The sequence below is a fragment of the Streptopelia decaocto genome, assembly GCF_964273445.1.
Source record: "Streptopelia decaocto genome assembly, chromosome: 15".
NCBI lineage: Eukaryota > Metazoa > Chordata > Aves > Columbiformes > Columbidae > Streptopelia > Streptopelia decaocto.
The window spans coordinates 11029081-11056491 of NC_138670.1; the positions used below are offsets into that span (position 1 = coordinate 11029081).

The window sequence follows — 27411 nt, forward strand, 5'->3', positions numbered from 1 at the left end:
AGCATGGGCAGAGCGGGAGCCCCAGCAGCAGCTGGAGAGGCCAACAGAGCAGGGAAAAGCAGAGAGGCTGGAACAGCAGCTTAAAAATGTTTCAGGGCTTCAGAAAGGGAATTTCAAAATTAAGGGGTGGCTGATAAACTCGTATGAAGCTGCTGGGAGAAGACAGGGCCCGCTTTGGAGCGGAGCTTGCTGTGCCAGGGCGGCGGAAAGGCAGAGATCAAGAGACCCGAGCATCATGTCTGTCACCCCCAAGCGCTACGGCTCCCTCCCTAAATGCTGTATCAATTTGGAGGATAGTGCTACTGCCTATAGATTCCCCCCTGCCCTATTAAATACTCAAACCGAAGAGCCTCCAGGCTGGAGTCATTAGAGGGACAAAGGGTCAACAACATTAGGAGATTGATAAATTTTCCTTCCTCGCAGGAGCCGGTCCCAACTGAGGATGCTCTCGGCGATGCCAGCTGCACACAAGGTTTTTTCCTTCCATGTGTGTGCATTTTTAAAGGGTTGACTGTCTTTCCCGAATGGGCAATTTCTATTTGGAGACCAGATGTATTTTTATATCGACGGGGAGAAAAGTAGAAACTCGGCTTCCAGTTAATAGTTAAAAAATAAAAACAATTTCACAACAATTCTGCACAGGGAACGGCAGGAAACTCGTCAAATGGCTAACGCTTCCTTAATCGCAGTTAATTTGTTATTGTCAGTGGATCAAAGTTCCCCATTCTCAACCCCTAAGATCCATGCACTCCCAGGCTGTGGTCAGCTGGCGCTGGAGATTTAAAAACAAATGTTTGGCTGGCAAATATTGAATATATTCAATATATCTGCGAATATTACTCTGTGACTATTACTTTGTCCCTCCCACTGCTGTATTTGCCGTGGGTTCCTCCCCGTTGCTGCACACGTGTGTGTTCTGTGATCTGCTAAACGCTCACGACGGAGCAGAGAGAGCGTTGCTAATTCCATCTGAAGGGGGTGTGACACTCCCAGCCCAGGCCCATCCATCACCCTGGGAGCCGTCACCCGACCCAAGGGACAACCCCGGCCGCAGACGTCACCATGGGAAAGCCAGGTGTGAGACCGGGGCTATGCAGGACGAGCAGACCGTGGTGGGGAGAAGATGACACCACCAGCAACATCCTGTGCCCTGCCTGGATGGCACCTGCCCTGCAGACAAGGTGACCTGCTGCATGATCAGATACTCCCCCATCCAGTGACAGCATCTTTGAGCAGGGCTGGGTCCCCTCCAGAGGGTGCCAGAGCATCAGGGGACACCGAGGGGACAGGTCTGCAGGGACAGCATCGGGGTGTTCGCAGGGGGAGCCCTGTCCTGGCTTTGGAAAATCATCTACACTCCCACAGCAGCCGGGATTGCTCAGAGAAAAAGACAAACACGGGAGGTCACAGGCTTTAAATGCCCAACAAAGCCAGCCTAACTATTCTATTACAAAAACATCATGTTTTATAAGACACTTATAAGCGATTTCCAGATTAGCATTCTGAGCAAAAACGTCATTGACAGTCACAGCTATTCAGCTCAGAGGTCTCCAGGCCCGCTCTCCTCCCCTCTCATTTCACTTAGCAATAAACTCCAAGCCAATTATGTCCGTGTTTACAATATTCAAGATCCTATTCATCAATACACAGCGCATCCTTTTCCAGACGGGCAATGGAGGGTACTTGATGTGCCACTTGTGAGACAATTAAATCCCTCAAAGAAATGAGGGCAGGAAAAAAAAATAATTAAAAAAAACAGAAGGAAGAAGAGTTGCTTTGCTGGAAAAGAAGAAAAAACCCCAAGCAACCTTCTGCAGGGTTGCCCACCCCGCACACCTCTGTGAGCTTTGGGAGGATGCCCTGCGCATCCAGCTCTCTGACAGATGGGATTCCTACCGCTGAGATCTCTATTTGTCCTGTGCAGCGGGAATCAGCCAGTCCCCAAGGCGCCGAGGAGGGATGAGAGGCAGAAACCAAGCCCTGTTTGCTCCCGAAACCGAGCAGAAAAGCTTCATTCACCCCCAAATGGAGCAGCAGTAAAGCACCAGCCTGGTGCCTGTATGCACCTTTCCATCAAACACTTAGAAGTTTTCTCTCCTAATTCAAAAACCAAAGCCTGAGCGACTCTGGGATGAAGCGGAGTTTAAAGTGACACTGCCCAGAGCTGGGGTTTGAGCAGAGCTCATGGTGCGGGGACATTTCTGGGGGTCACTGCACCCCACACTGCCCAGTGGCCCCCGAGGGGAGGATGAAGGAAGGAAGTTTGAATTAGGATCAATCCACGACTAAGAAAGAAACTCCCTGTACTGTGTAATACGGGAGGTCAGACGGGAACGGGTGATCTAATAGTCCCTTGTGATCCTGGATCAATGAATCCTGTCTCAAAACATAAACACAGGCTGTGCTGCTCCCCGCTCCTCTCTCCTTCATCTCTGCTCAGCCTTGAAAATGTGGAGTTTCAGAGAGTCAGTGGAGCTACATGGTCCCTTCCCTTCAGCAACAACATCCCTTGGTTTGTGCCCACAACCGTTCCTCTTCCAGATCCCATGCAAATTGTCAGCAGTGGGGATGAAACCCCCAGCCAAGGACCCTCTGCTGCCCCGTGCATGAGAGACCATGCCCGGTCCAGCTGCTCCTGAACCTCCGACAAAGCGTAAGAGCAGAATGGTATCAGTCAGGCTACGATCCCCTCATTTCTTCTACAAATATGGAACTTAAACACATAGGAAAGCTTTAAAAAAAATAGAGTAGAACATTTTGAACAGCTTAAAATGCTACGGAATAATGTGCAGCATAAAGTGCATACAGATCGCAAAAATGTCAACATATTGGAATGATAGGGTTTGCATTTTTTGATTAAAACAAAACACGCTTTCAACTTTCGGGAGCCCAGTTCCTGGTGCTGAGGAAGGCGTTTCCCAGGCACGGCTCCCTGCTGCCGACTTTGTCCATATTGCTGTCAAACCGCCAGCACAGACCCCTCTGAGAAACCATTTTTGGCCAACCCAGCACAGTCAGGTCCCCTCCTTGGACCACGACAGAACTTTGCTCTGCTGTCCAGCAAGGCAAAGCAGACAAAAACCTTTCTCTCTGCTTGCCCATCCTTTGGACCAACTCACAACCACTGTTCTTGTGTCATGCTCTCTATCTGAAAAACACAAAGGGTAAGGCTGCTCACGAGGGGTCTCAAAGCACAACGATGAGTGGATGAGCATGGGCCTTGTGCAGTTTACAAATCAGTAAACAGAATTGTGCCACATCTCACCTTGGCATCCTGCTTGGTGAGGAAGTCCACAAAGCCAAAGCCGCGGTGCGATCCCGTTCCTGCCATTTTCTTGGGCAGCCGGACGGTCTTCAGCTCTCCAAAAGTGCTGGGCACGAGAGAGGGAAAAGCAAAGGTGCTGTGAGATCAAGGGAAGAACCATCATTTTATCACAAATCACAGCACAACCAGTTGCAGACCCGCGTTGTGGGCTTGCCGGCACTGGGGATTGCGGCAAGCGGCGTCCTGCTCTGCTTCCCTCTAAGCCCCATGTCCAAAGGACCTAAAACCAGCTAAAAACTCAGCTTGGATTTCAAGGGTCATCTTTTCTGGTTGCAAACCTTAACACAGCAAAAAACTTCTTTAATATAACTGCTATGCTTCTCCTCCCTTTTAGAAAACTTGCAGAAACTAAGGACCCAGCCATATCCTGTTCGGGGTGGTGAAAAAGCATCTTCAGGCTACCAGGAGGAAGGGCTGCTCCAAATCGCCATCAAAATAGATTTATTTGCACCTCTGAAGAAGGGCTGGAACTCACAAGCCAGAGCACAACCCCACGGGGATCTGCCCTCTCTCCAGAAAAGCTCCTCCATCCCCAGGGCCTGGCCCTGCATTCCCAAAGGTGTCGTCCCTCTGCTCCGTGCATGCTGAACATCATTTTTAAGGCTGGATTTCCTCGCTCTAACACTTCATTTGCGTGCCTGTTTTTCCCATTCTGCAGCCAGCCACCCAACCTCTCCCATAAGTTAGAATAAACTGGTTTTATTTCAGCTATAGAAAGGGAAACAGGTGAATTCAGCAGACCCAAGTCCTGCACAACAACCCTCAGATCCAGCAGCGTTTCAGACAAGTTTCTGGGTGCCAACAAGACGGAAAGTCAGAACGGGGAGAGAAGGGGGTTCCCGTTGAGCTGGAGGGTGCAGGGTTGGGCTGGCAGCATCCGCGCTCGGCCACAGCCCAGTAAAAACCTTGTCACAAAAGCCTGAAAACAGACCCAAAGGCAACAGTCTCCAGACACCCCTCTCCAGTGCCAACCCCTGGAGAAATTCCAGGACAAAGCCAACGCTTCCTCTGCACTTGAGCTGCTGCGTCCCCTTCTTCTCCCCTCCCCTTATACCCATTTATCAAACACATATGCACAAACTGCAGGCAATAAATATTTAATGTGGACCAGGTCTGAATAGATGTGCTATTTTATTTGAAAATCTACACACACGCGCGCATACACAAAAGGAGCTGAGGATGCAGCAGTGCCAAAGAGCACCTGGGAATAAACACAGTAAAGGCCATAAACGCTCTCGTGAAATGATATAAGCTAAATCCTGGGAGTTAACCTGCTGCACTGGCAGCATGACCAGGCATTCATCTACCCAATTTCCTTAGGCAACGTGGTGTGTAAATGTACCATTATGAAGCCTCAAAATGAATCCGCACGTCTCCTCCTCGGCGCTTTCCCTCCCTCCTGCCCCTTCGAGCTGGTGCAACGCAAACAAACAAACACGCCGGAGCGCAGGCGAGGGAGCAGCTACGGCAGCAGGGATGCTCGGCGCTGGGAACTGCAGGAGAACCGTGTGGTTTCCAGCGGCAGGAGGGTCCTTCTGCAAAGGGATGGGGGTGATGTGGCCCTGGGAGCTCTGCAGGTGGGTCCTCTCACTTGCAGCATCTCTTTGGGATCTCAGATGCTGCAGTTGGGTTAAGGGAGAGCTAATGAGAAAGGACCTGGCCCAAAGAGATGACCATCTAGCTAGGGATCATAGAATAATTTGGGTGGGAAGGGACCTTCCCAGCTCATCCATCCAACCCCTGCCATGGGCAGGGACATCTGCACCAGCTCAGGTTGCTCAGAGCCCCGTCCAGCCTGGCCTGGGATGTCTCCAGGGATGGTTCAGCCACCACCTCTCTGGCCAACCTGGGCCAGGCTCTCACCACCCTCAGTGTTCAAAAATTTCTTCGTCATGTCTGGCCTGAAAGACAGGTGGGGGTGTCAGGGTAGGGGAGCACTTGCTCCAACATATCGCACCATGGAAAACATCATGGGCATTGCTGGGGGAAGCAGAATATCTGCTAAATGATGGTGGTACCCACCCTAGAATTATAGAATCATTGTGGTTGGAAGAGACCCTCAAAATCAAGTCCAACCATAACCTAACTCTACCACTAACCCATGTCCTTAAGAACATCATCTATGCACCTTTTAAACCTCTCCAGGGATGGAGACTCCACCACTGCAATGAGCAGCCTGTTCCAATGCCCAACAACCCTTTCCATGGAGAATTTTTTCCTAATATCCAATCTGAACTTCCCCTGGCGCAACTTGAGGCCATTTCCTCCTGTCCACCCGCAGCTCGCAGAGATGGGTCCAACAGAGGAAGAAGCCTCAGCACAGCTCCCAGCAGGGGGGCGAGGAAAGCCGAGGGGCACAGCAGAGACAGGGCTGACCCCACCGGGGCTGCCGAGTAAAACAGCCTCCCCCCCACTGCGGTGCTAATTAGAAACCACAACACAGCAATTACCATCCTGGGAGCTGCGAATGAAGTGGAGAGCTCAGGCCTTTAATGTTCTCCTCTCCAGCGCCAGGCAGAGACTCACACCTCTTTTTTCCAATTATTTCCTCCGGATTTAGGGAGGGAGAAAGGCAGAGGGAACCCAATTACCCCCCACAGTGCCAGGCTCCCGGTACTCAGGGAATCCAGCTCCGAGACGGCCGCGCAAGGATCGCACCATGGGCAAAGCCACGGGAGCGGGGATAGTGGAAGGGAAAGGGAGGCAGCTCATCACTTGGGCAAAATCTGAGCAAGATGCCATGGGAGGGAAGAAAGCAGCTTTTACACAGGCTGCTAAGCTGCAGCTTGCCCGTAAAATCCCACCCAGCTGCTTTAAAACTCGTGTTTCCCCAGGGGTGGGGGTGGCTGTGGAGGTGCGGGGGTCACAGCAAGTCAGACCCAGTGTTGCTGCCGCCTCCTTCCTTCTGCAAAGTTCCAATGGATGCAAATGTGTCCCAGCAGTGGGGATTCCTCTTGGAGCTGACATCCCTCTTTGGCAAACTGGATGGAGATCAGAAAGTGATGGCACCAAACCCTGCAGCCGCCATGGAGCACAGCACCGTGCCAGGCTCCTCACACAAGAGTTTACAGGGACGTCCCCAGAGTTAGCGTGTCACACCCGAGCGGTTTCTGCATTTGTACACACCGGCATCCACGTCTTCTCCAGCTGCTCCAAGCCCCTGCACCAGGGCTCAGCCACAGCACAAGTGCTGAATGACTTGGCAGTTGTGGGAGCAAAGCCCTTTCTTTCTCAAGGCGTAGACTTGTTCGCATTCAGTCCAACTTAACTCTGCTGAAGACTGTAACCTCCCTCCTGGTGAATCCTCACAATTCATATAGGCAGTTTTGGGGCTGAGGACAAAAGCGAAGAGCAAGAACTTTGTCACGGAGGTTTACAAAGCTCCCCAGGGACCTGCCGTGCACGTGGCTGCTCCGTCACCTCCCTGTTTCCTTCCCCGCCTATTTGAGAAGAACGGTGTCCCCACGGCAGTCCTGCGAGATCCCGCGGGGTCAGGGCCCGAGGGGAGGGCAGAGCCCGGGCAGGAGCGTGGGTGGCTCTGGAGGACGTGGCTCTGCCGGGCTCTCTCCTGTGGGCAGCTCGCCAGCCAGGCTGGCAAAACCCATCCTCACGCCTGCGCTCGCTCTCCCAGGCTTGGCACGTTTTCACACCGCTGGCTGGAAGGGCCGACAGCCCCAAATAAATGTTGCAACTGAGATATTTCCTAAATGAGAGCCTTTTGTTTTGTGCTGATCCTGATTTACAGAGGCAGAGGGGAAACCAATCACAGCCCGTAGTGGTGCTGGCTCAGTAACGATCCACACGGCTGTAGAATAAAGCCAGCCACAACCTTCCCTTGACAAGTCACCAGTCCCAAGCTCAGCAGAAACACAACCATGTTCCCAGAGATGCCAGAAGGGACGTGTCCTCCTTCCCACCCAGGAGGGATGCAGCATTTCTACACGGCATGGCTGGGGACCGGCTGCTCTCCCGATGCTTTGGCAGCTCTTCCCCTGCCTGCACAGAGAGGGAAGAGCAGCAGACTTCTCCTCCACGCTGTACAACACAAGCTGGCTGCAGGTCAGAGGAGCATCACTCCTTGGGATTGTAATTCTGTCCTGGCACAGGCCAGCTGGGAGGCAAATCCTCTGCCTGCTCATTACAGCACATTTTATTGCTATTAAAGTTCTCAGCCTGCAGCTCCCTCCTCTCCATCACCGCTCTCCTGCCGCAGGCACAGTCCCAAACCCACCACGGTATCGCCAGCACCAGCTTCTCTTGCTGACTCCACCACCTCTTTTCCCAAAAGCTCCTCTTTTCCCATTGGGTTTTGGTTGAATTTCTTCCCTCTGCTTCCAAGTCTCTCCCCAACCTCCCTCAGCTCCTGATGCCTCAGTCTGGCCCCACTGCCATCCCAGGCTCTCACAACGGCTGTTCGCAAACACCCATTTACGGGACAGGTACCTACAGATGAGGCTGAACATCATTCCAGCTGGGAAATGTCCCCTCCATCCCATCCTGTTCCCTGTCTCAAACAGGAGCACTTGAACTGCAAGCTCCTTGGGACAGACCTCTTCAGCCCGAATCATTATTTCCAAGTCCCAAACACAAAGGTGTATTTATCACGCTTGATCTTGGTGCGCTCTCAGCTACAAGCTGATCAAGGACTCTTTGACTGTCAAGCTCTATAGAGGAAAGCACAACCAACACCATGAATCCATGCATGTGGTTGGAAAGACCAACTGCTGCCCATTGCCTGAAGCCCAGACCTTGCAAAACAATCTAAAATATCACTCTTAGGCTTCTCCAGACACGTACAGATGTCCAATTGCATGGGGTAGCCTGAAACCCCTCTCTCTAGTTTACATCCCTTCAAGAAAAACTCGCAATAACCACATTGGAAAGCTGGTCATGAAACCCTCTAGCAAGGTTGCCCACTTTCTTGTGAGTTGCCACCTACTGCCACCACCTTCTCTCTCCCCTCCTCTCGCTGCCTTCTCATCCCCAAGCCCTGATGCTGCCTAAATCCCGCCCTGTGACTGCTGGCAGCCCTAGGACGAGGCTCAGGATGAACCAGGCAGCGGAACCGCTCATCAGAAATGGCTCCGGGCAGGAGACATTGAGTCTAAAAGACACAAAAGTCCTTCCTCTGAACCTCTTCCCCGGCAGCAGGCTGCAGCCACACGGCAGCCCAGCAGAATTCACTCCATCGCTTTGTGATGGTTGCCTTAATTTTACTATATTTTTCCCTCCTCACCCCCAAACAGGACCTTCTCTCCCCCAACAAATTGCCTCCCTGCCAGTCTCTGCTTCTGCACCGATTTGCTGATTATAGGGGAGGGGGGAGTGGAAAAAAAATAATAATGGTCCTTTTTCTTTCTTCCTCCTTTAGGAACGCGGGACCCTGGCAAATGGTTTTGCCCCTGGGCTGAGCCGTGGCCAGTTCCACCCCCTGCATGAGAGAGTTAATGAAATACGCAGCGGAAGGTCCCTCCCGCCTCCCGCTCCAGGACTTCAGCTGACTCCAGTACGGCTAATCCCATTACAAGAAAATAACGTGGATAATTCAAGCTAATGAAATCGTTACAAGAATGTGGACAGCCAGGGGTGGACATTCAGAGCCAATTTAACACTCCTTGGTGTTGTTATCCCCAGCACAGGAAATATCTGAAAGGAGGAAGGGAAAGCAGAGAGGGAGGAAAAAAAAAACCCTCCTCTCTTGTTAGCTTAAATCCCGTTAGAGAGTTCAGGAATTAATCTGCCACCTATCTCCCCTATTACCATCATCATCATCAATAAAGTCTCCTCGGTAACCTCTGAAAATTAGCAGATGAATGCGCAGGAGGGCAAGGCAGAAGCGAAGCCTCCGGACACCTGAACCAGCGCAAAGAGTCGCTGTCCCTGTCACCGGCAGAGCTGTGGGGACAGAGGTGACAGGTACAGGGACTTTGGAGCAGCCCGGGTGTCCCCACAGACCCCCAGCCTGCGGCTGCAGGGGTGAAGCGATGCTGAAAAGCGGGTCCTTGCCTGCCCTGGCCCCACGGCAAAGCTGACCTTTCATTCCTGCAGCAGCTCCCCACCTGCACCGGTCCTACGGAATAATCACATCACCTGCAAAACCCCGATGGAGAGCCAGGAGGAGGACAGCCACGTCTGCATCTTGTTCTTTCCTACACAGATCATCAATTTTTCCAGCTTCCTCTCCTCTTTGCCCAGGAGCATCATCTTTGTTTGGAGGCCTCTTGACCTGCTGCCGCAGCAAAACCAGGCTTTGCTTTATTCAATTCCTGTTCTACAGTGCCAGCCTTGTGCTGCCGGGAGAAGCGCTGCTGTCTTCTCCGAGATCACCCACTTCCCTGCGATGGATCCCTTCCTGAGGCCAGTTTTCTCAGGGACATAACCTGGCCGTGCTGCAGAACCTCCTGCAGCAGGTCCACAGCCGAGTTCCCCTCCCGGGACCTGCGCCAAGGGACACCGAGCATCGCTGGCTTGTGCTGGAGCTCAGCCATGGCATTTCACCACCGTTTGCTCTTTTTGGCATCGAGCGTTTCCATGCAGGAGCTACAGGTCATGCTGCACTCGTGGATGCGACGCGGTACCTGTTCCTCGCCACATAAATGAAGTCTGCTTACGGCTGGACTTGCGGGAAGCCTCACCAGGACAAGATTTCAAAGCTGTTCAAGCCAGTGTCCTCAGCTCACATGGGATCAGAGGTGTTCAAACTGGAGTTTTCAGCTGGATACGGGCAATTCCCACTCGTCCCTCTCCTGCACTGCTGGGTGACAGCAGGACAGGGTCATATCCTCCCCCGAAGCAGCTGTGATTCCATGCCAGGCAGTATAAAGCTTTGTAGTCACCCCTAAATCATGTGTATCTCATTCCCTGGAAGATTTAACAAACTTCTTGACAAGGCAATGAAACAACAAAGTGAAGAGAAAGAGAGAGACTCCCAAGTCTCAAAGAAACCCCAAGTTTCCCCAGCATACAGAAGCATTTGAACCAAAGCTTCTGTAATGCCAGGGCCATGTAACACAGTCCTACAGAAAGGGCTCACAAAAATTAGGAACAGCATTTCCAAACCAGGAGGCTCTCTGGGATGGGTTGTGACCATCAGGTCCTGATGAGGCAAGAGTGAGCACCCAGAGATGCTGCAGCCCTTGAGCTCCTACTGAAGTGCTCAGTGGCTGGGAGAGATGTCAGGGAGCGACGTGGGAACCCCAGGGGCTCCTTTCCAGCCTCCACTCCCCCACACACCTTGTGATGCCACACACCTCTCCCATTTTCCCAGCTCACCACCTGCAAAGCCACAGTTGTTGTCTACCAACCTCACATGTATGTATAACACTTCAGTCAATCCGTGAAGGCGGCAAAGGGACTGGGGATTTAAAAAAAAACAAACAGCAGTACAACACAAACCTGAGTGTCTTTGATATGACAGAGAAAGCAAAAGCACCACAGCAAAGGCAGCAGAAAAGCTGGGAAGTCCCGCAAAAGGCCTCACAGGACACAGAGAAATCAGCTGGGGAGGTGATGTGAGATCCGGACCAGAGAAAGGTGCACGAGAGGCACTTGGCTCTGTGGACCATGGAGATGGGACATGTGGTGTCCAGCCTGGGTGGCCGTCCCCTCCCTGTCCCACACAGACACTCTGATGTGTCCTGGAGAGGAATTCTTCACTTTCCTGCCACTGCAGCACAAATAACACCTTCCTCCTTTTCTCAGGCTTTACTTCCACTAGACTTGTAAGAAAATCAACATCAGCCAGATTCTCACCTCGTGTCCCCCCAAATTTAGCTGGAATCGATCAGCTCTTTCCAAAAGCAGGGGATGGGGGAGCAGGATGAGCCCAGCACGATCGGCACCATTCCACGTCTCCGGGATGCTCTCTCGCAAACACATCTAATTACATCCAGACGGTGCTTTCAGCACACCTGCCACAGCAACTGTTTGTCTTGCTGAGGACTTAAAGAGCATCCTTTGCAAAGTTTACGAGGAAGAGAAGCCAATTAGCTTGTCGCCGGCCAGACACAAAGATCCTCATGCTTTATCTGCACCGTGGCTGCTCAGCAAAGGACCCTTCGGTGCCAATTGCCTCCTGCCACCCCTCCTTCATCTCTTTGGCTCCTCCAGTTGGAAACACACATCCATGTTTTCTCCCAGAAAAGACCCAAAAGCAAAGCTGGGGGGGTGCAAAGGGAGGGGGCGATACTGGGGAGCTAAGCCCACCTGCCTGAAGCAGGAGATGTTGAGAGGCAGCGGGTCACAGAGAGCCCAAGCTCCAGAGGCAATGGGCACCATCGTGATAAGTGCGGTGGAGGGTCTTGCAAATAAAATGTGTTTTATCGTGGCAGAATAAAGCGATGCTTTGACACAAATATATTTGTCAGCAGCCTCCTCCCTCCCTCACTCCTGTGATCTGCACATCTCCTACCCCTCCTTACCAGCTCAGTGCTCGCCTCTCACCAGGGACCACCAGTTGACTCATTTACCATAGAACCATTTTGGTGGGAAAAGACCTTTAAGATCATCAAGTCCAACTGTTAACCCAACCCTGGCACTGTCCCATGTCCCTGAGAACCTCATCTCCATGTATGTCCAACCCCTCCAAGGATGGTGACTCTACCACTTCCCTGGGCAGCCTGTTCCAATGCCCAATTTATTCTCCAGATCCAACCTCAGCCTCCCCTGGTGCAACTTGAGGCTGTTTCCTCTCATCCTGTCACTTGTTCCTGGGGACAGTGGTTGGGCTTTGGGGTTGGTCTTGCTCCCCATGTCTTCTGTGTGGGGACTTATCTCAGAAGATATTCAGATGCTCAGTATCACACATACTGCCAGAGACTCTACGGACACAGATGAGCTTCTTCCAAGGAGCTGTGAATTTACCCACAAGATTCCTGCTAATATTTAGTCCCATTTCTGGTGGAGGGCTCAGCAGCAGTTGCCCTTGAAGCTGGTGAAGCAAGACCAGAAAATACAAATACTTTGGCCCCAAATGAACATGCAGCCCCGGGACCGTCCCCCTCCTCACGATGCACGACCCCAAGGCAGTGACTGTTTCCCATCACTTAAACGGCTTTTTTAAAAATGTAGCAAAACATTTTACCCCTTCTCAATTTATTTTCCTTAACAGTTGCTTATGAGGGACCTTATCAAAAGCTTTCTGAAATTCCAAGGAAATGAGTCATTAGGCAGGTTTTCAGAACAGTAATTAGGCCACTCCATGCCCCTGATGTATTATTTACCTGGGAAGATATACATAATTAGGGCTCCTCTTTATAACTGGTATTACATGCACTAAATTCTACTCCAGTCTATCGTGTAATTACGCAATTAGGCTGCATGCTAAACAGAAAGAAACCAATTCTGAAAATCGAGCAAAAAGAAAAGCAAAAAACACAACAGCAATTATTATTTTTTAAATCCTCCATCACCAGCGCAGCGGCAGGTCTTAAAATTTTAATATCCCTCCACTTAAGTCATTTTTAAACAGGTGCTGCAACCAGGTTTGGTTTCGTAATTTTGCCGCATTTAATCCTACTTTGCGAGGTTTAACACCATGCAAGAAACTCAATTCTTTAAAGCGATTTGCTTTAAAGGCTCATGTTAAAAGGGGCTTTTTCCCTTCCCCGGTCGGCACACATTTGCCGTGCTGGTGGCAGCGGCATCGCGTTGTCTCTCAGCCTCCCTTTGCCGCTCCTCGCTCCCCCATTCCTCCAAAATAATGATTGTTTTTCAGCAGTTTCCCAGCTGAGGCAGACAGGTACAGTTGCTATGGTACAACCGTCACAGTAATTTAGCCCGACAGAGCTGGCTCCCGTGCCGGAACTTAACGGGGCAATGTGGCAAAAAATAAAGGTGGGGATGAGCGTCAGCCCTCGGGCGTCTGCGGCAGGAGACGCTGACGTGCAGAAAGGCACCCGGCCCCCTTCGCACGCCTTTCGGCTGACCCAACCATGTCCCGATTTGCTCCCATCAGAGACCTTGGCTCTTCTGCAGGTCACTTCCTACCTTGGTGTTGCGTAAATGGAGTCATGTCTGTCCTGCCTTTGTGTCTTGGTCCTCTTTGATGGAGGAGTGTATACCATGGGGTCTAACATAGGGCGGGGAGGTTTTTTATTATCTACCTATTATTATACATCTATTTTGGAGACGGAGAGATCAAAGAAAAGCACGGTGACACCTCCAGGAGAAGATACCTGCATATTATCCGCCTTTCATACTTTAGATTCTGATAATTCATTATTTAGTTAAAGCACGACCAGATTTCCTTCTGAAACTTTACATCAGCGCTCCAAATTTCCAAGCCCATTCCCAAAGCATAAGGAAGGTGCAGAGCTGGGGAACACCAGAAGCCTTAGGAAGGTCCAGGTTTAAACTGCGCTGTTGGACTTGGGGGTTCAAATTCGACTGCTGGTCCCAAAGAGTGTGAGCTGGTGCAACAGAGGATTTAAAGATAACTGCTGTTGGACGTGTGACTGAATAGCTCATTCAAAACCAGCAGCGAGGTCAAAAATCCCACTGTAATATTTAGGTTTTGCTGCGTCTTCTCTCCTTTTTGCCATCTCAGAGCGTGGTGAGCTCTGCTCTCAGTCCCAGTGACCACAGGGCTCGTCTCCCTTGATGTTACTGTAATTATTATTATTATTATTTTTTTCCTGGGAGAGACAGAAGACATTCAAGCACAGTGGAGAAAGCACCGGCTCTATCAGGCCAACCGAATCACAGAACCATAGAATGGTTTGGGTTGAAGGGACTTTCCCAGCTCCCCCAGTGCCCCCCCTGCCATGAGCAGGGACATCTGCACCAGCTCAGGTTGCTCAGAGCCCCGTCCAGCCTGGCCTGGGATGTCTCCAGGGATGGTTCATCCAGCACCTCTCTGGCCAACCTGGGCCAGGCTCTCACCACCCTCAAGAGGACTTTTCTTGGGCCTTCCTCAGCCTCCCTCACACCCGTCTCCAAGATCACACTACAGCTGCTGGCAGCCCCTCCCACAGCGGCTCTCACCGAGATGTACAAATTACCACAATCGTGACCCTTCTATCCCAAACCCCGTGAAATCTCAATCCACGCACAGACGTCACCAAGAGCCTCTAACGCTCGCAAAGCCTTTGGCAGAGCTTCTGCTCATAAGCCCCAATTCTCCTTGCAGGACCAGGGCTTAGGAGCCACCAAGTCACCGCAGTTATCACCAGCGGGTCAGGATTTCAAAGGAACCCGCAGCTCCAACAGCGCTGAGATTTGGGGATTTATCTCTCCCGGGCTCTTCCGAAAATCCTGATCAGAGTGCAGCTCTGGTCAAAAATAAGTTATACTAAAAATAGCGCTCACAGGAGGGCCCGGTGCAAATCTCAGCTCCTCTAGGGTTCTTATGAGTCAGCTTGTTTCAAAGACAAGGGGAAATTTGTACAACTAGCAAAGCGGTAAACACAGAAAGGAGATTTAGCCATGACCCATGTGCCCCCAAAGCTGTACCCAGGGCATCCTTTGGAGAAAGCAGCCTTGCATCAAGTAAATATATATATATATATCTCAGATTCAGCTATAGAACCTCCTTCACTGAGTTGGAGGAGAATAAATATAGAAGCAATGAGATATTTATAGGCAGACAGCTATTTTAACGCAGCTCTGCTTTAAAGAGAATCCTTATTTAAGTCTTGTCCCTGTAAAGCTGCAAGATGACTTAGAAAAACAACCAGATTAATTATTTTCATCAGGAGAACAGAGAAACACGTAGGGAAGATCAAATGCATGCAAATGCCTTGAGAATGTGGGAGCTCGAACGAAGCGCCTTTGTTGTGGCGACTCGAATACAAGAAGGACGGTGAGATCTCCTGAGTGCAGGCGAGTCTCCCAGGAGCCCAGCCCGACCACGGCTGAAATCTGCTGGGGATCGGGATAAGAAAAAGCATTAAATCGGGCACACAGCAGCTCGCTGGCGAGTCCGGCTGGAGCCACCACCTTGAGCAGCACCAGCCCCTCCAGAGACACAACCAACAGCAAAACGTTAGATTTTCTCATTGTACAGTAAAAGCAACGCGAGCAGAGAAACACTTCCAGACATACTGTATCTACTCCAATTACGGTCTGATTCGCCCACCCTGTCCCCAAGATCAGAGGTGTGGCTGTTACCTGAGCTATGATGGCTGCTCCTGTCCTTTGGTCACCCTTTCCCAACCTGCAACAACCACAACACCTGCTAAAGCTCAGAGGCTTTAGGTTCACAGGTCACTTGGAAAACTCTCAGAAGCCAGGATGCGATGGCGTGGTACAAGCGTTATCTGAGCCATTGTGGGATTCAATGACATTTCTGCAGAAAGCTCATTGCTCTCCACCCTTGCAATATCTTTTTTTGAGCCAAAGAGGGGAGATTCAGGCCAGACATGAGGAAGAAATTGTTGGTCCTGAGGGTGGTGAGAGCCTGGCCCAGGTTGGCCAGAGAGGTGGTGGCTGAACCATCCCTGGAGACATCCCAGGCCAGGCTGGACGGGGCTCTGAGCAACCTGAGCTGGTGCAGATGTCCCTGCTCATGGCAGGGGGGGACTGGGGGAGCTGGGAAGGGCCCTGCAACCCAAACCTTTCTGTGATTCTATGGAAAACACATGCGCACAGAAGCTGAGACACCTTCTGGGGATAAGAATAACAAAAATCACCAGAGACATGGCAGAACACTGGCTACCAGAGAACCTTAAGGGCTGCCAGGCGGGACAGGCTCGGGAGCTGTCAGAGTCCCAGTCCTACCTCGTGTGACAGTGAAGTCCCCGCAGAGGTGACAGCTCTGGCAGACGCAGTGAGCAAAGAGCTGAAAAAGGTGGAGAAATGAGAGAGGAGGCAACAGCAGCCGGGGAAGCGATCTCTGCAGGCAGAGCCAGGCTGTGCTTGCTCACATTGAAAACAGAAAAGGGAGGCAACTGGTTAAAGACCAACTTTTAAGCAGCATCCCTGCTGCCCGCAGGTCGGGCAGGGTGGCAGCTCCGCTCCCCTCCCTCCTCCCTTCGCTCCCTGAGACCTCCCTGCTGCAGCAGACTTAATTTCATGGGGTTTTTGCCCAAGCAGCGGGGTGGAAAATGATCATCGGGAGGCAGTGCATGGCAAAGCACCCCCGTTCCCTGCATTCCCCTGCAAGGTGAGCGGCCCCAGCCCAGTCCCGCTGGGTCGGTACCGCAGAGGTTACCAACGAGCTTCCCAAATCGCTTCCCCCATCCCCATCACCCTCCTGGATGCTGAGGAGAGAGACAGCGCAGTCCTGCGTGACAGCGTGAAATTAATATGATTTGGGGGGAAGTTGGCAGTGAGTAATGAGCATCTGAAATACCTCATCTCCACCCCCTTTGCCCCCTGAACTCTTTTAACCCTTCGGCTGCCGGAATGGCAGCAGGATCAGAGGGTGGGAAAAGTAAGAAGTGGGTTAAAAAGAAGCAAAAAGGGGTGATGCAGCCCGCTGGCAATTGAATCAGGGGGCTTGGAAAAGTCATCATTGCTGCCGTTCCAAGTGAGGCTCCATAAGGACATGTCAAAAAAACCTTGGGGGGCTGGAAGAGGACTGAGCATGTGTCCTTCCAGCCTCCCTGGGCAAGTCCCAGAGGCCACCCATGACAGAGACAGCCCAACGTGCCCAGAGCATCGATGGGCAGCCCCTCCACTACCAAACCGTGAGAAACAGAACAAAGGAGATTGGCTTTCCCTGGTATCTATCGGAAAAAAGGTCCCATCTTCAAGGGCTTCTTACATGAACTCCTGGATATCTAATAAGGATCAATCCCATAACATCACCTCCCTGGGAAGAGAAGACTCAGGAGCTCCCTCCTACACTTATGCACACCAAGCTCTCAAATTTAAGGTCTCGTCTCCTCTGCCAGATGCATGGAAGTGGTCAGGATGCTGCTGGGGGAGGAGGAAAGGGAGGCTGAGAAGACAGATGGTCAGCCCGATCCGCCTTAGCTCGGTTTCTTCGGGAAAAGCAACGCAGGGGCAGGAGCACAGACAGAAACGCTCATGGTGCCACCAGCTGCAGAAGCCAAGATGGTTCAAATGCCTTTGGCAGGGGGTTGGCCCCGGGGGAGGTAAAAGGCTGCGCAAGGAAAGGTCTTTAATTGCAACCGTAACCCAAGGCTTAAAATCCACAGGATTGCAAGAGACAGAAATGCCGTAGCAGGCTTGAGGTTTAAAAAAAATAATAATGCAAACAGAGATGCAAATAAAGGACAGAGTGTCATCCTGAGGAGAAAACTGTGATTCATTAGAGGCTTGTTCAGGACCCTTCTCATGAAGTGAGACTGAAAAATACCCACACGTATGCCAGCGAAAGGCAGGAAGGTGGATGGGTCAACATCAGCAAGCAAGAAATCTAGTTAAGAAACACGCCGGAGAAAAGAATTTTAAGATCAAGAAAATAATCGTCTTGATTGCTTCTTGACTTAAAGGCTAAGACACAAGCTCAAAACTGAGGCCAGTGTGATTTCAACATCACAGATTCTGCAACCCCTTGGCTGCCCCCAGAGCAGCCTCAGTGGCCAAGGGACAATATTGAAAATGAACAAGAATGGGCTACAACATCATGCAAACCCCTCCACCACGTTTTTCCTTATTTATAGATGCACACATATTCTTAACAATTCAGACAAAAGGAGATCTTATAATACTAATAGCACTAAGTGGGTTATTTACAGGATACAGCAGCTCCTACAGGTTTTGTTTCTTGCTTCCTATCAAGGATAAAAAGCCCATGCGTACACATACGCACACAGGCCAGCTTCACTCGGCACAGAAAAATGGCAAAAAAACCCAAAGCAAAACCCCAGAGTTATATTTGAATAAGACATTTCGAAAGCAGCCCCTTCCCCATCTCTCTCCACCTCCCCGAGCCCCTCTGCACTGATGAGCGATGGAATCTGTGCGTAAAGCTAATTAAGTTCCAGCGGGAGGTTCGGCTTGGTGGCCTGGCAAGAGATGCTTCGGCGGGAGTCGGGAGGAATCGGCCCAGAAACTCTTTTCATTTGCATCGGACAACTGGACTGCGCCAAAGCAGGCAGCCGAAAATGCCTCGGCAGAGGTTTCAGGCAAGCAGAAAAGGGACCTGTGGGTATGGAGGATGTGGAGCGCAGAAAAGGGGAAAAAAAATATGAAAAACCAAGTTTGCAATGAATGTTCAAGAAAGGGAAAGAGATGTGCTGAAAAAAAATCTTCCTTCTGCTTTTGGGAAGATCCACCTTTTAAAGAATCTCTGTCAAGATAACAGAGTTAAACATTTCCTTATCTATGTTAAACACCTTTATGATTCAAACCAAAAAACAGTGCTGCAAATCTATTTCGCTCTCTCCCACCCTCTGGCTCGTTTTGGACAGTGGCCAGTTACATTTCTGGTCTCTGAATATCAGCCAAACGTTGCTGGGTTTGGGTTTCCAGCACCTAAGGAAGAGGCCCGAAGAACGACCAAAAAAAATTTAATTTATGGTTTTTGAGATAGTAAGAGAAATAAATAACCCAGCGGATCCACATATTCTCATCTGCAGCGCTCAGCTCATGAGGCTCCAAGTTGCTGCCCAGAAAAGCACCTGCACCCTGCATTTCCCTGTGTCCCACTTCTACGTATCTGCAATTTGGACATAAGACAAGGATTAGTAAATCCCCTGTGCTAAGCCAGGCTGTAAGGATGCACCTAGGGTAGGCTGTGCAGGAGAACAAGGCTACGCATGAACCAAAGGCGTCAGACAAGCAGATGACATGGGGTGGTCTGGCTGTCCAACCTAAATGGGCAAGACCTACATCTTCCAACAGCAGCCACCAAGGGGGGACGATGGGGGGGTAACAGAGACAGAGGGCAGGAGGAGATCCAGGTTACGTGGTGAGATCACAAGGAGCACAGCAGCCCAACAAAATGGCACAAACATCAGCCCCAAGTCTGCTGGAAGGAGAGGAAAATAGAACAGTGCAAAAACTCCATCTCCCACTTGCAAACTGATAAAAGCACTAAAAGCCACCAGTGGGGCAGAACTCCTCAGGCATGAAAGAGTCAGCAGTCAACCAAGCAGCTTCCTAACCACCCCAGAGAAAACACAGCCAACAAAGGTGAGCTTTCTGCAAGTGCCTTTGAACTGCGTGGGCAGCCAGGGCTCGCGCAGGCAGGTGAGAAGGTGGGAGCTGCACTGGGAGCACTGGGGCGGGAAGCTGCAATCCAGAGCAGCATCCTGCGCCCCCCGCCCCGTGCCAGACACGCTCCTCAGACGCTCAGCATCCCAATGCACAGACTTTGCATCCTAATTAGGCTGCTGGAATCCAGCACTAATGCAAAGCACCACATCATCTGCTGGCATCGTCGGAAGCCGCTTGCATTTGCATCTCCTGAGCTTGTGGCCTGGAACTGGTTCACTGATGCTTCTTCCAATGCAGTGGGTTTGCACCACAGTTTTGGGGAACCACCTTTAAAACGGGAACCAGACATTATTATCCCTAGGGATAGAGTGAAACAGGGCTAAAGTGCTGTTAATGTGGGAGTCTTTCTGTATGTTGAATACATCAGAGCACAAACACATGTGGTCAGATACAAACCACCACCTGTAACCTTGGGGCATCCATGGCCTGGAGCAGGAGCCCGGGGATGGCTCTGGAGATTCCAAATGGACATTAGAGGGAAATTTTTCACAATGAGAACAACCAGCCATTGGAATAATCTCCCCAGGAAAGTGGTGGATTCCTCAACATGGGACACTTCAAAGATTTGTCTGGACAGGGTGCTGGGCCAGCTCGTCTAGACTGTGCTTTGCCAAGGAAGGTTGGACCAGGTGATCCTTGTGGTCCCTTCCAACCTGGGATGCTATGGTTCTATGATCTCAAAGAAGGGCACATGACATTTTTAAACCACTCATTTGTTTCCTCAAGAAAACAATATGGTGATCCCACTCAACACCAAACCAAACTGCGAGGCATCATTACTGCTGTCAGCGCCCAAATGTGGAATAAGACATGTTCCAGTTCTTGCTCCTAAACCCACTTTTGGCAGGTTTCTGCACCAATGTCCCAATTCACAGGGGAAGCCAGAAAGTTTGGATTCAACACCAACCTGACAGATGGGTGCAGAGCATCCACTAATGCAGCTGCTTCCCAGGGCTCTTTCCACTTGTGCAGACTCATTTTCGTGCACTCCCTTCAAGCACGGTGCCCTGGGACAAGCAAAGGTGTGAGCCGCACAAATCCCTCTGGCAGGGCACAGCCCCGTTACCAAAGCATCTGAGCACCTGTTTTCCCACACTTATTCTCCCCAGTCCTCCTCAGAAGTTGTGTCTGTTCTCCAAGGCACCTAAGCCCCAATCCACAAAGGTCATTAAGTGAGTGATCAATACTGGCCTGAGTAACACAAGCAAAGAATTGAGCAAAGTGTCCAGAGTGGATCCCGCAGGACCAGGCTCTGCAGGTTGCTCCAGTACAGAATTGTGTTCATCTGACTCCACACCAAGCGACAAGGGGGGTTGCTGGGCCACAGGCACCAGGATTGCAGAACATCAAGAGGCTCTTTCCTTGGCAGGATCAGACTCCTGGGGAAAAGCAGGGGGCATGTTGCTCTGGGGAACATCTCTGTATTCACTGATAATGAGCAGAAACTATCAGCTTTAAGCCAGTGACTACACACAGGCAGGACAAGAGACATTTTGGTGGCCTCGCCCATCACCTAAACAGCTGCTCTTTTCCGAGTCCTTCAGACCGGCTCTAACTGCAGACTGACAGTTGGACCATCTTGAGAAAATGACTCAGAAATGCAGCTTAATCTTTTCACAGATACAACCCAGACGAACAGGGAATGAATCCAACAGTGGTTTCTACCACAAGAAAGGGTCAGTGATCTGCTCCACCTCCTTCCCCCAGTACTGCAGCCCAGCCTGCCCAACGCCAGCACATCCAGCAACACTACCCCTCAAATTATATTCTCAATATTTTATCTATGTCCATTTAATTTTGGTTTGATTGTAAAGGGCTAAGAGCATAATAAATAGGAAGTTTTACAGCCCTATGAATTGCAGTCATGTTTGCAACACACATGCCCTTTCCTCGATTCTACAAGGTGCTGAGGGAGTTTCCAGCTGTTGAACAGTGGAGAAATATCTGGACTTTGGCTTTTCACGGGAGCGGAACATCATGCCCAGTGGACAGCGAGGAGCTAAGCAGGAGATTTGGCCTCCCCTAGGACAGGTCTACTGCTGTGGTCGGATGGCAGAAGGAACAGGCACCCCATGGCTACTGGGAATCGCCAAACCTGTCCATCATCTCCAGACCTCCAGCATGGGCTTATCAGCTCCTTATCTCCTATCTTTTCTCCCTAACATCCCCCTCACCAGCTCCATCTCCCCCCGCAGACCCTCCCGCCACGAGGAGGAACTCGCGAGAGTTCGGCAGCTCCCCCCACCTCCATGGACCATCTGCCTGCAGGGGGACAGGACGGAGGGAACAATTTTAAGCAGCTACGAGAAAGCAGCAATGGATTTCCAGACATTTCTAGCACAATATCTAGGCTTTTAAAAGCATCACTCGGACCTTAGACTGCAGCACTGTGCATCCTAGAGCTGTTTGCAATGAACATTCTAATTAATACTGCCCAGCACCCGCTTAACAAACTCACATGTTTATGAAGGGACTAATTTTTTTCCTCCTCTGCCTTTCGGTAGCAAAGATTTCTGCGGCTTCGACAGGGCAACGTTACTCCGGGAAGGAGAAATTGTCTCCAGTCATGTAGACTCCATTACTGGGAGAAAGGTGTGAACAGCAAGCATGTCTGGCAGATGGATTCATTATACCACCGTGTCCTTTATAATGGGAAATGAAAAGCCCATTCTGATAACTACACTTTTATAATAATAGGTCAGAAGAAGTGAAAGGCATCATCTTATAAAATTAACTTCATAAAGATTGCCTTTAAAAAAAAAATATCCCTGCCAGTTTATCCATCGCATCTTTCTTCAGAGATTTTTCTTCTTCTAGAAGAGACACGGATCTAAAGTCCCGTCCCACTGGCTGTCTTCACTTCTACCCTCTATCAGAGGGAATAAATCTGTTTTCTCCTAATCAGTCCCAGGCACTTGTTTTGCCAGATGTAATAAATGTCATGTCTTTGTCAAGACAGAGCAAATAGTCACAGGAGTTAAAATTAAAAGAAACACACAACCCTGAAGGTCTTTGCAAGAAGCAGCATTGCTTTTTTTTATAGGAAAGTCAGAATACAGAGATAAATACACCCGATAACCCGTTCTATAAGCAGGTATGCACTGGTGTACCTTTCAATTGCTTTTTCAGCTAGTCGCTTCTTTAGTCAAACCAAAGTCCAGTCTCTCAGCTGATAATAATTTTACGATTTTAGAGGTTTACACAATGTGTTTGAATTCAGTTCCTACAGGTGAAAGGGATGGCCAGAGTGACAATAGAACACTTTCCACACTCACGGCACCAGCACCTGATTTCACTCTGAATTTTGGGGCTCTGGGTCAGCCACAACTAATTGGCAGAAGAAGGTGACGGTCGTTGCAATTTTAGAGGAATTTATAGATACAGACCCAACTGTAAGTTCTCGATACATTTTGCAAAGAAAAGAGGAACCCAAAACATGCTACCGGAGATGCAACTCTTAATAACTGTCTCTTTCAGCAGTATCAGCATCAGGCATGTCAAAGTCCAGGAAGAATTTCTACAGTATCTATTCCTCAGGTTGCATTCAATTTTAAAAAGTCTTCCTAAATCTAATTGTTCCCCCTTTGGGGAAAATAAAACATACATCTCCTTGAAATGTTATACATGGAGTGCAAAACAGCCTTATTTTTAATATTCATGGAAGTTGGTGCAGAGAGGGGAAAGGAAGATAGAAGAAGATGCTATGAAACAAACAGTTAATTGGAACTTCCAATGAAGGCTACATGGATCTAATGTGATAGATTTTCAAGGAGCCTAATTTTCAGAAATTGCCAGAGCTCCAATCTGTGACAATGTGGCCTTTCACAGATCTCCAATTCAGCTCACCACATCTCGAGTTGCTTTTGAAAAAAAAAATCTTGCCATAAAAGCCCCCCAATTTGGTAGCAAAAATTAGTAGCCTTCATGGGATATCAATCCCTTTGTCTCTCCACTCCTAACTGTGGCTCTTTGGGAAGAACTAAGGACCATTTGTCTTTTGTTAGTTTTCCAGGTAGTAAAGATAAGAGTCAAATCTAATAAAGGACTAAAATAGGGGGGGGGGAGAAACACAACACCCACAAAAGCGAAATCTTCACACCTAGCCCAAAAACAGCCCCTATAATTGAAAAGCATTTCTCCCTCTGAAGAAAATAACACCTATCGGGTCTTGAAAAAATAATAATAATAAAAAAATCCCCTGAGGGTGCGAGAGAGGCTGACACCTCTGCGGAGATGGGCAGACATGCCAAACCAGCGCCACGCACCCAGTAAAGCCACCGGCAGCACCCAAGGGTCACGGAGCCCCGGTCCCTTCGAACCCAAACCAGTCCACGATTCTATGATTTATTTTGCAGGCAGAAGACTTCAGCCCTTAACCAGAGCGTTCGTGACTCCCGTACAGAGAAAATTAAGTGTCGCCCTTCTCCAGCCCAAGAGCTAGAACTCGATATCCCTCAACACCAAAAAATGAAATAAATATGTTTGCTTTGAATTTCCTGCAAACTGTGAGCTTGGGGGGGAAAAAATCAATTGGAGTTTTACACCCTCTCACAGATGTTTCCCAAGGGAGTGGCTAGATCCGTCCTCCCATCTGGAATATTGTGTCCAGTTGTGGCCCCTCAGTTCCAGCAGGACAGGGAACTGCTGGAGAGAGTCCAGCGCAGCCACCAAGATGCTGAAGGGAGTGGAGCATCTCCCGTGTGAGGAAAGGCTGAGGGAGCTGGGGCTCTGGAGCTGGACAAGAGGAGACTGAGGGGGGACTCATTCATGGGGATCAAGATGGAAAGGGGGAGTGTCAGGAGGATGGAGCCAGGCTCTTCTGGGTGACAACCAGTGATAGGACAAGGGGTAATGGGTGCAAACTGGAACACAAGAGGTTCCACTTAAATCTGAGAAGAAACTTGTTCGCGGTGAGGGTGGCAGAGCCTGGCCCAGGCTGCCCAGGGAGGTTGTGGAGTCTCCTTCTGTGCAGACATTCCAACCCGCCTGGACACCTTCCTGTGTAACCTCATCTGGGTGTTCCTGCTCCATGGGGGGATTGCACTGGATGAGCTTTCCAGGGCCCTTCAACCCCTGACATTCTGGGATTCCTCGGGACAGGCAGGAGGCAACTCCTGGAGGAGGTGGTTCCCAAACCCATTGGTGCTGCAGAGGACACGTGTGGTTGTGAGCATGGGACACGGGTGTCACCAACCCCTTCCAAAGCACAGGACGGTGCGGAGCCTTTCCCCGCAGTTTGTGGGGCTCTCAGAGGAAATGGGGAAGGGGGCAGCACAGGGGGGACACACGGGACAGCCACCATCTGTGTCAACTGCTGCAAGGGCACCAACGATGGTGCGGGGCAAGTCCAAGCATTTAAGCGACGGATCCATCAACAATTATATTTAAAAGCATAAAAACAACCAGGGTAGAATTTCCTGAAGTGCACAGGTACAGCAGCTTTCAAAATTCACTATTCAAAACATCCAACTCCCTTGTTTTGCTGTTCCACTGTCATTAACGCCAACTGGGGGTGCATTTAAAAAGGAAGACACAGCTCCCTGACAAAGCTCAAAACATGGGAATATTTGCTTCGGGTTATATACCTATTTGTCTGGGGTAATATCCACACAATATATATAGATATACATACACACTATATATATAAAATAAATATACACATATATATTGTGTATACGCATATTGATTTATTATTTTTTCGCCTGCCCAGGCAATTGCAAAAATTAAAAAAACAAAGACAGAAGGAAACAGGTCGGGACACATCAGCTGCGGGGCTGAAAAGTGGCTTTTGAGTGGGTGAAACAATAGAGGAGATTGTCTGCCCTGCAAATCCTCCCCACCGTCCCTGGGCCCAGGGCTGCTGCCCTGCTCGGTGCTGCCTGGCGGTCCCCAGGCTGGCGGTCCCTTGCTGTCCCCAGGCTGTCCCCATCCATCCTTTCCTGGGCAGGCTAAGAGTGCCCCCTGCAGCCACGCCGGCCCTGCCGAGCAATCGTTTGCAATTGCAAATAAATAAATAATGAAATACAAATAAGACAGGTTCCTAAATGCAGAAAGAGCTAAAAGCTTCAGAGCAAAGGCATCTGATTTAAAAACCACATTAAAAAAAAAAGCAGCAATCTAGGAGGATGAAGAGTTCAGTAGCGCTCCGTCATGCTTGGTTTTAGCCACTCCGAAGGGAAGGAGGGATGGCAGGGGCAAAGGGAGGATTGTGGGTCCCCTCCCAAACCGCTGGCTTTTGTTTTGAGGATAAAAACAACATCTCTGAATATCCTAGGTAAATGAAACGGATGTTCACGCGTCGCCCAGAGAGCGCTGTCGACAGCGCACGCGGCTCGAAGCTGCGTGTTCCTTGCAATATTAATCAGACGGCTCCTCCACTCCCCCGCTCCACATCACCGAGGTGCCAGACAAGACAGGAAGAAAAAAACACACCAAAACCCACAGTGTCTGCTGGGCTTGTCTATCCTCGTGATACACGTAAGCCTCCCAGCTCCTTGAACTTAACCCAGGGCCCTAGAAGGCAAACAGATCCCCCTGGTTTTGTTTGCTCCAGGTTTACAAAGGTCACGTCTGTAGTCACACCATGTGTGGGTTGTAAATTAGCAATGCCCCACGAACTAAGCAGGGTAATTTGGAAGTCCAGTTTCTTTGCCCTCCAAGGGCAGCGCTGAAGCTAAAGCATCCAAGCTGCACAGCAAGAGCAAGCAAAACCTTTTGCTCTTCTACAAGGATCATTATGTTGTGCCAACCATCACCCTTCCAGCAACACGTGGCCAAGAGTCAAGTCTGCAGTCAGTTAAACCTTCTAAGCTCATTCCAAAACTGTGCTGCAACTCAGAGCTTTCCTCATCACTGTACACCTCGCAAGGAAACAGCCGACCAGCTGCACAGGAACCGCTGTCCTTACCAGTGGTTATAACAGGAGAATATCACATGCTAATAAAGTCAGTAAAATTCATTGTACATAGCGAAAGGCATAATTTTCCCCCCAGCCAACAAAACGCTGCCGTGTGGCTCTCACAAGACAGTTTTCAGTGTGTCGTCTGGGAGGTTTCAGAGGGTTAAGCGATTCTTCAACTCAGTCCCTTTGGGAAGAAACACCACAGCCCTGACCAGAGGAAAGCACCTGCTTTCTGCTGACGACCCAGGCAGAAGAGCCACCTCCCAACACTGCCCCTCACCATGCCCTGCAGATGCGAGTTATCGCTCTTATTTTGCGGAGATGGACATAAATTCCCCCAAATTCCTTCCACAAGCCAGCGGTGGAGCAGGGACCACAGCCTGGGTCAATGAGCAAAAGATTCTCATCCTGGGAGTAGAAAAGATGCCGTAATGCTGTGTTGTGCAAGGTTTCACCTCTTTTCCAGGATGCATTACAAGGCTTAACAAGTCACAGCACAAAAGGCTGAGGATAAAAAGAAAACAGAGATCAGCCAGCGCACAGAAAAACCACAGGCTGGGATCCTAAAATCCCTATTTACTGCTCGGCACCACCCCAGGCAGGTCTCACGGCTGACAAGGTATTTCTTGCTAGAGAGGGAATTACAGACCTGCACCCCGACAGACACAGGGCTGCGACTGCAGGGCAACACGCCACCGATAACGTGAGGAACACACAGCAAAACGCTCACAGAAGGCAAAGCAAGGTGTGAGCGCTCCCTCCACAACGGGAAGGAGCTAAACCATCACATGGGACGGACAGACAGAGGAGGGAGCCAGTTCCAGCTAAAACCTTTCCTGTCAGGTGTCTGTGGTGGCTCTCAGTGCTCCTTCCCAGCCAAGGGAAAAAGCTGCTGCACACCTTTCAGGCAAGAGGGAAAAATAAATATCCAAGGTTATGTCATTTACTGGCTGGGTGGGGAGGTCTGGAAGCTCCACAGGTGCTGCACGGTGACGGGCCACCACGTCCCACAGCTCACAGCGGCGCCGGCCAAAACGCTGCCTGATGTCTCACCAGC

General features: G+C 50.3%; 1 protein-coding gene across 1 annotated transcript in view; it reads right to left on the reverse strand.

The window, feature by feature from the left end:
- The window catches only part of RBM19 (RNA binding motif protein 19), a 63397-nt gene that overhangs the window by 17639 nt on the left and 18347 nt on the right, over positions 1-27411 (reverse strand). The window contains exon 22 of the mRNA XM_082066244.1: positions 3266-3371. Coding sequence (XP_081922370.1) covers positions 3266-3371 — 106 coding nt within the window. The remainder of the gene's footprint in view (positions 1-3265; positions 3372-27411) is intronic.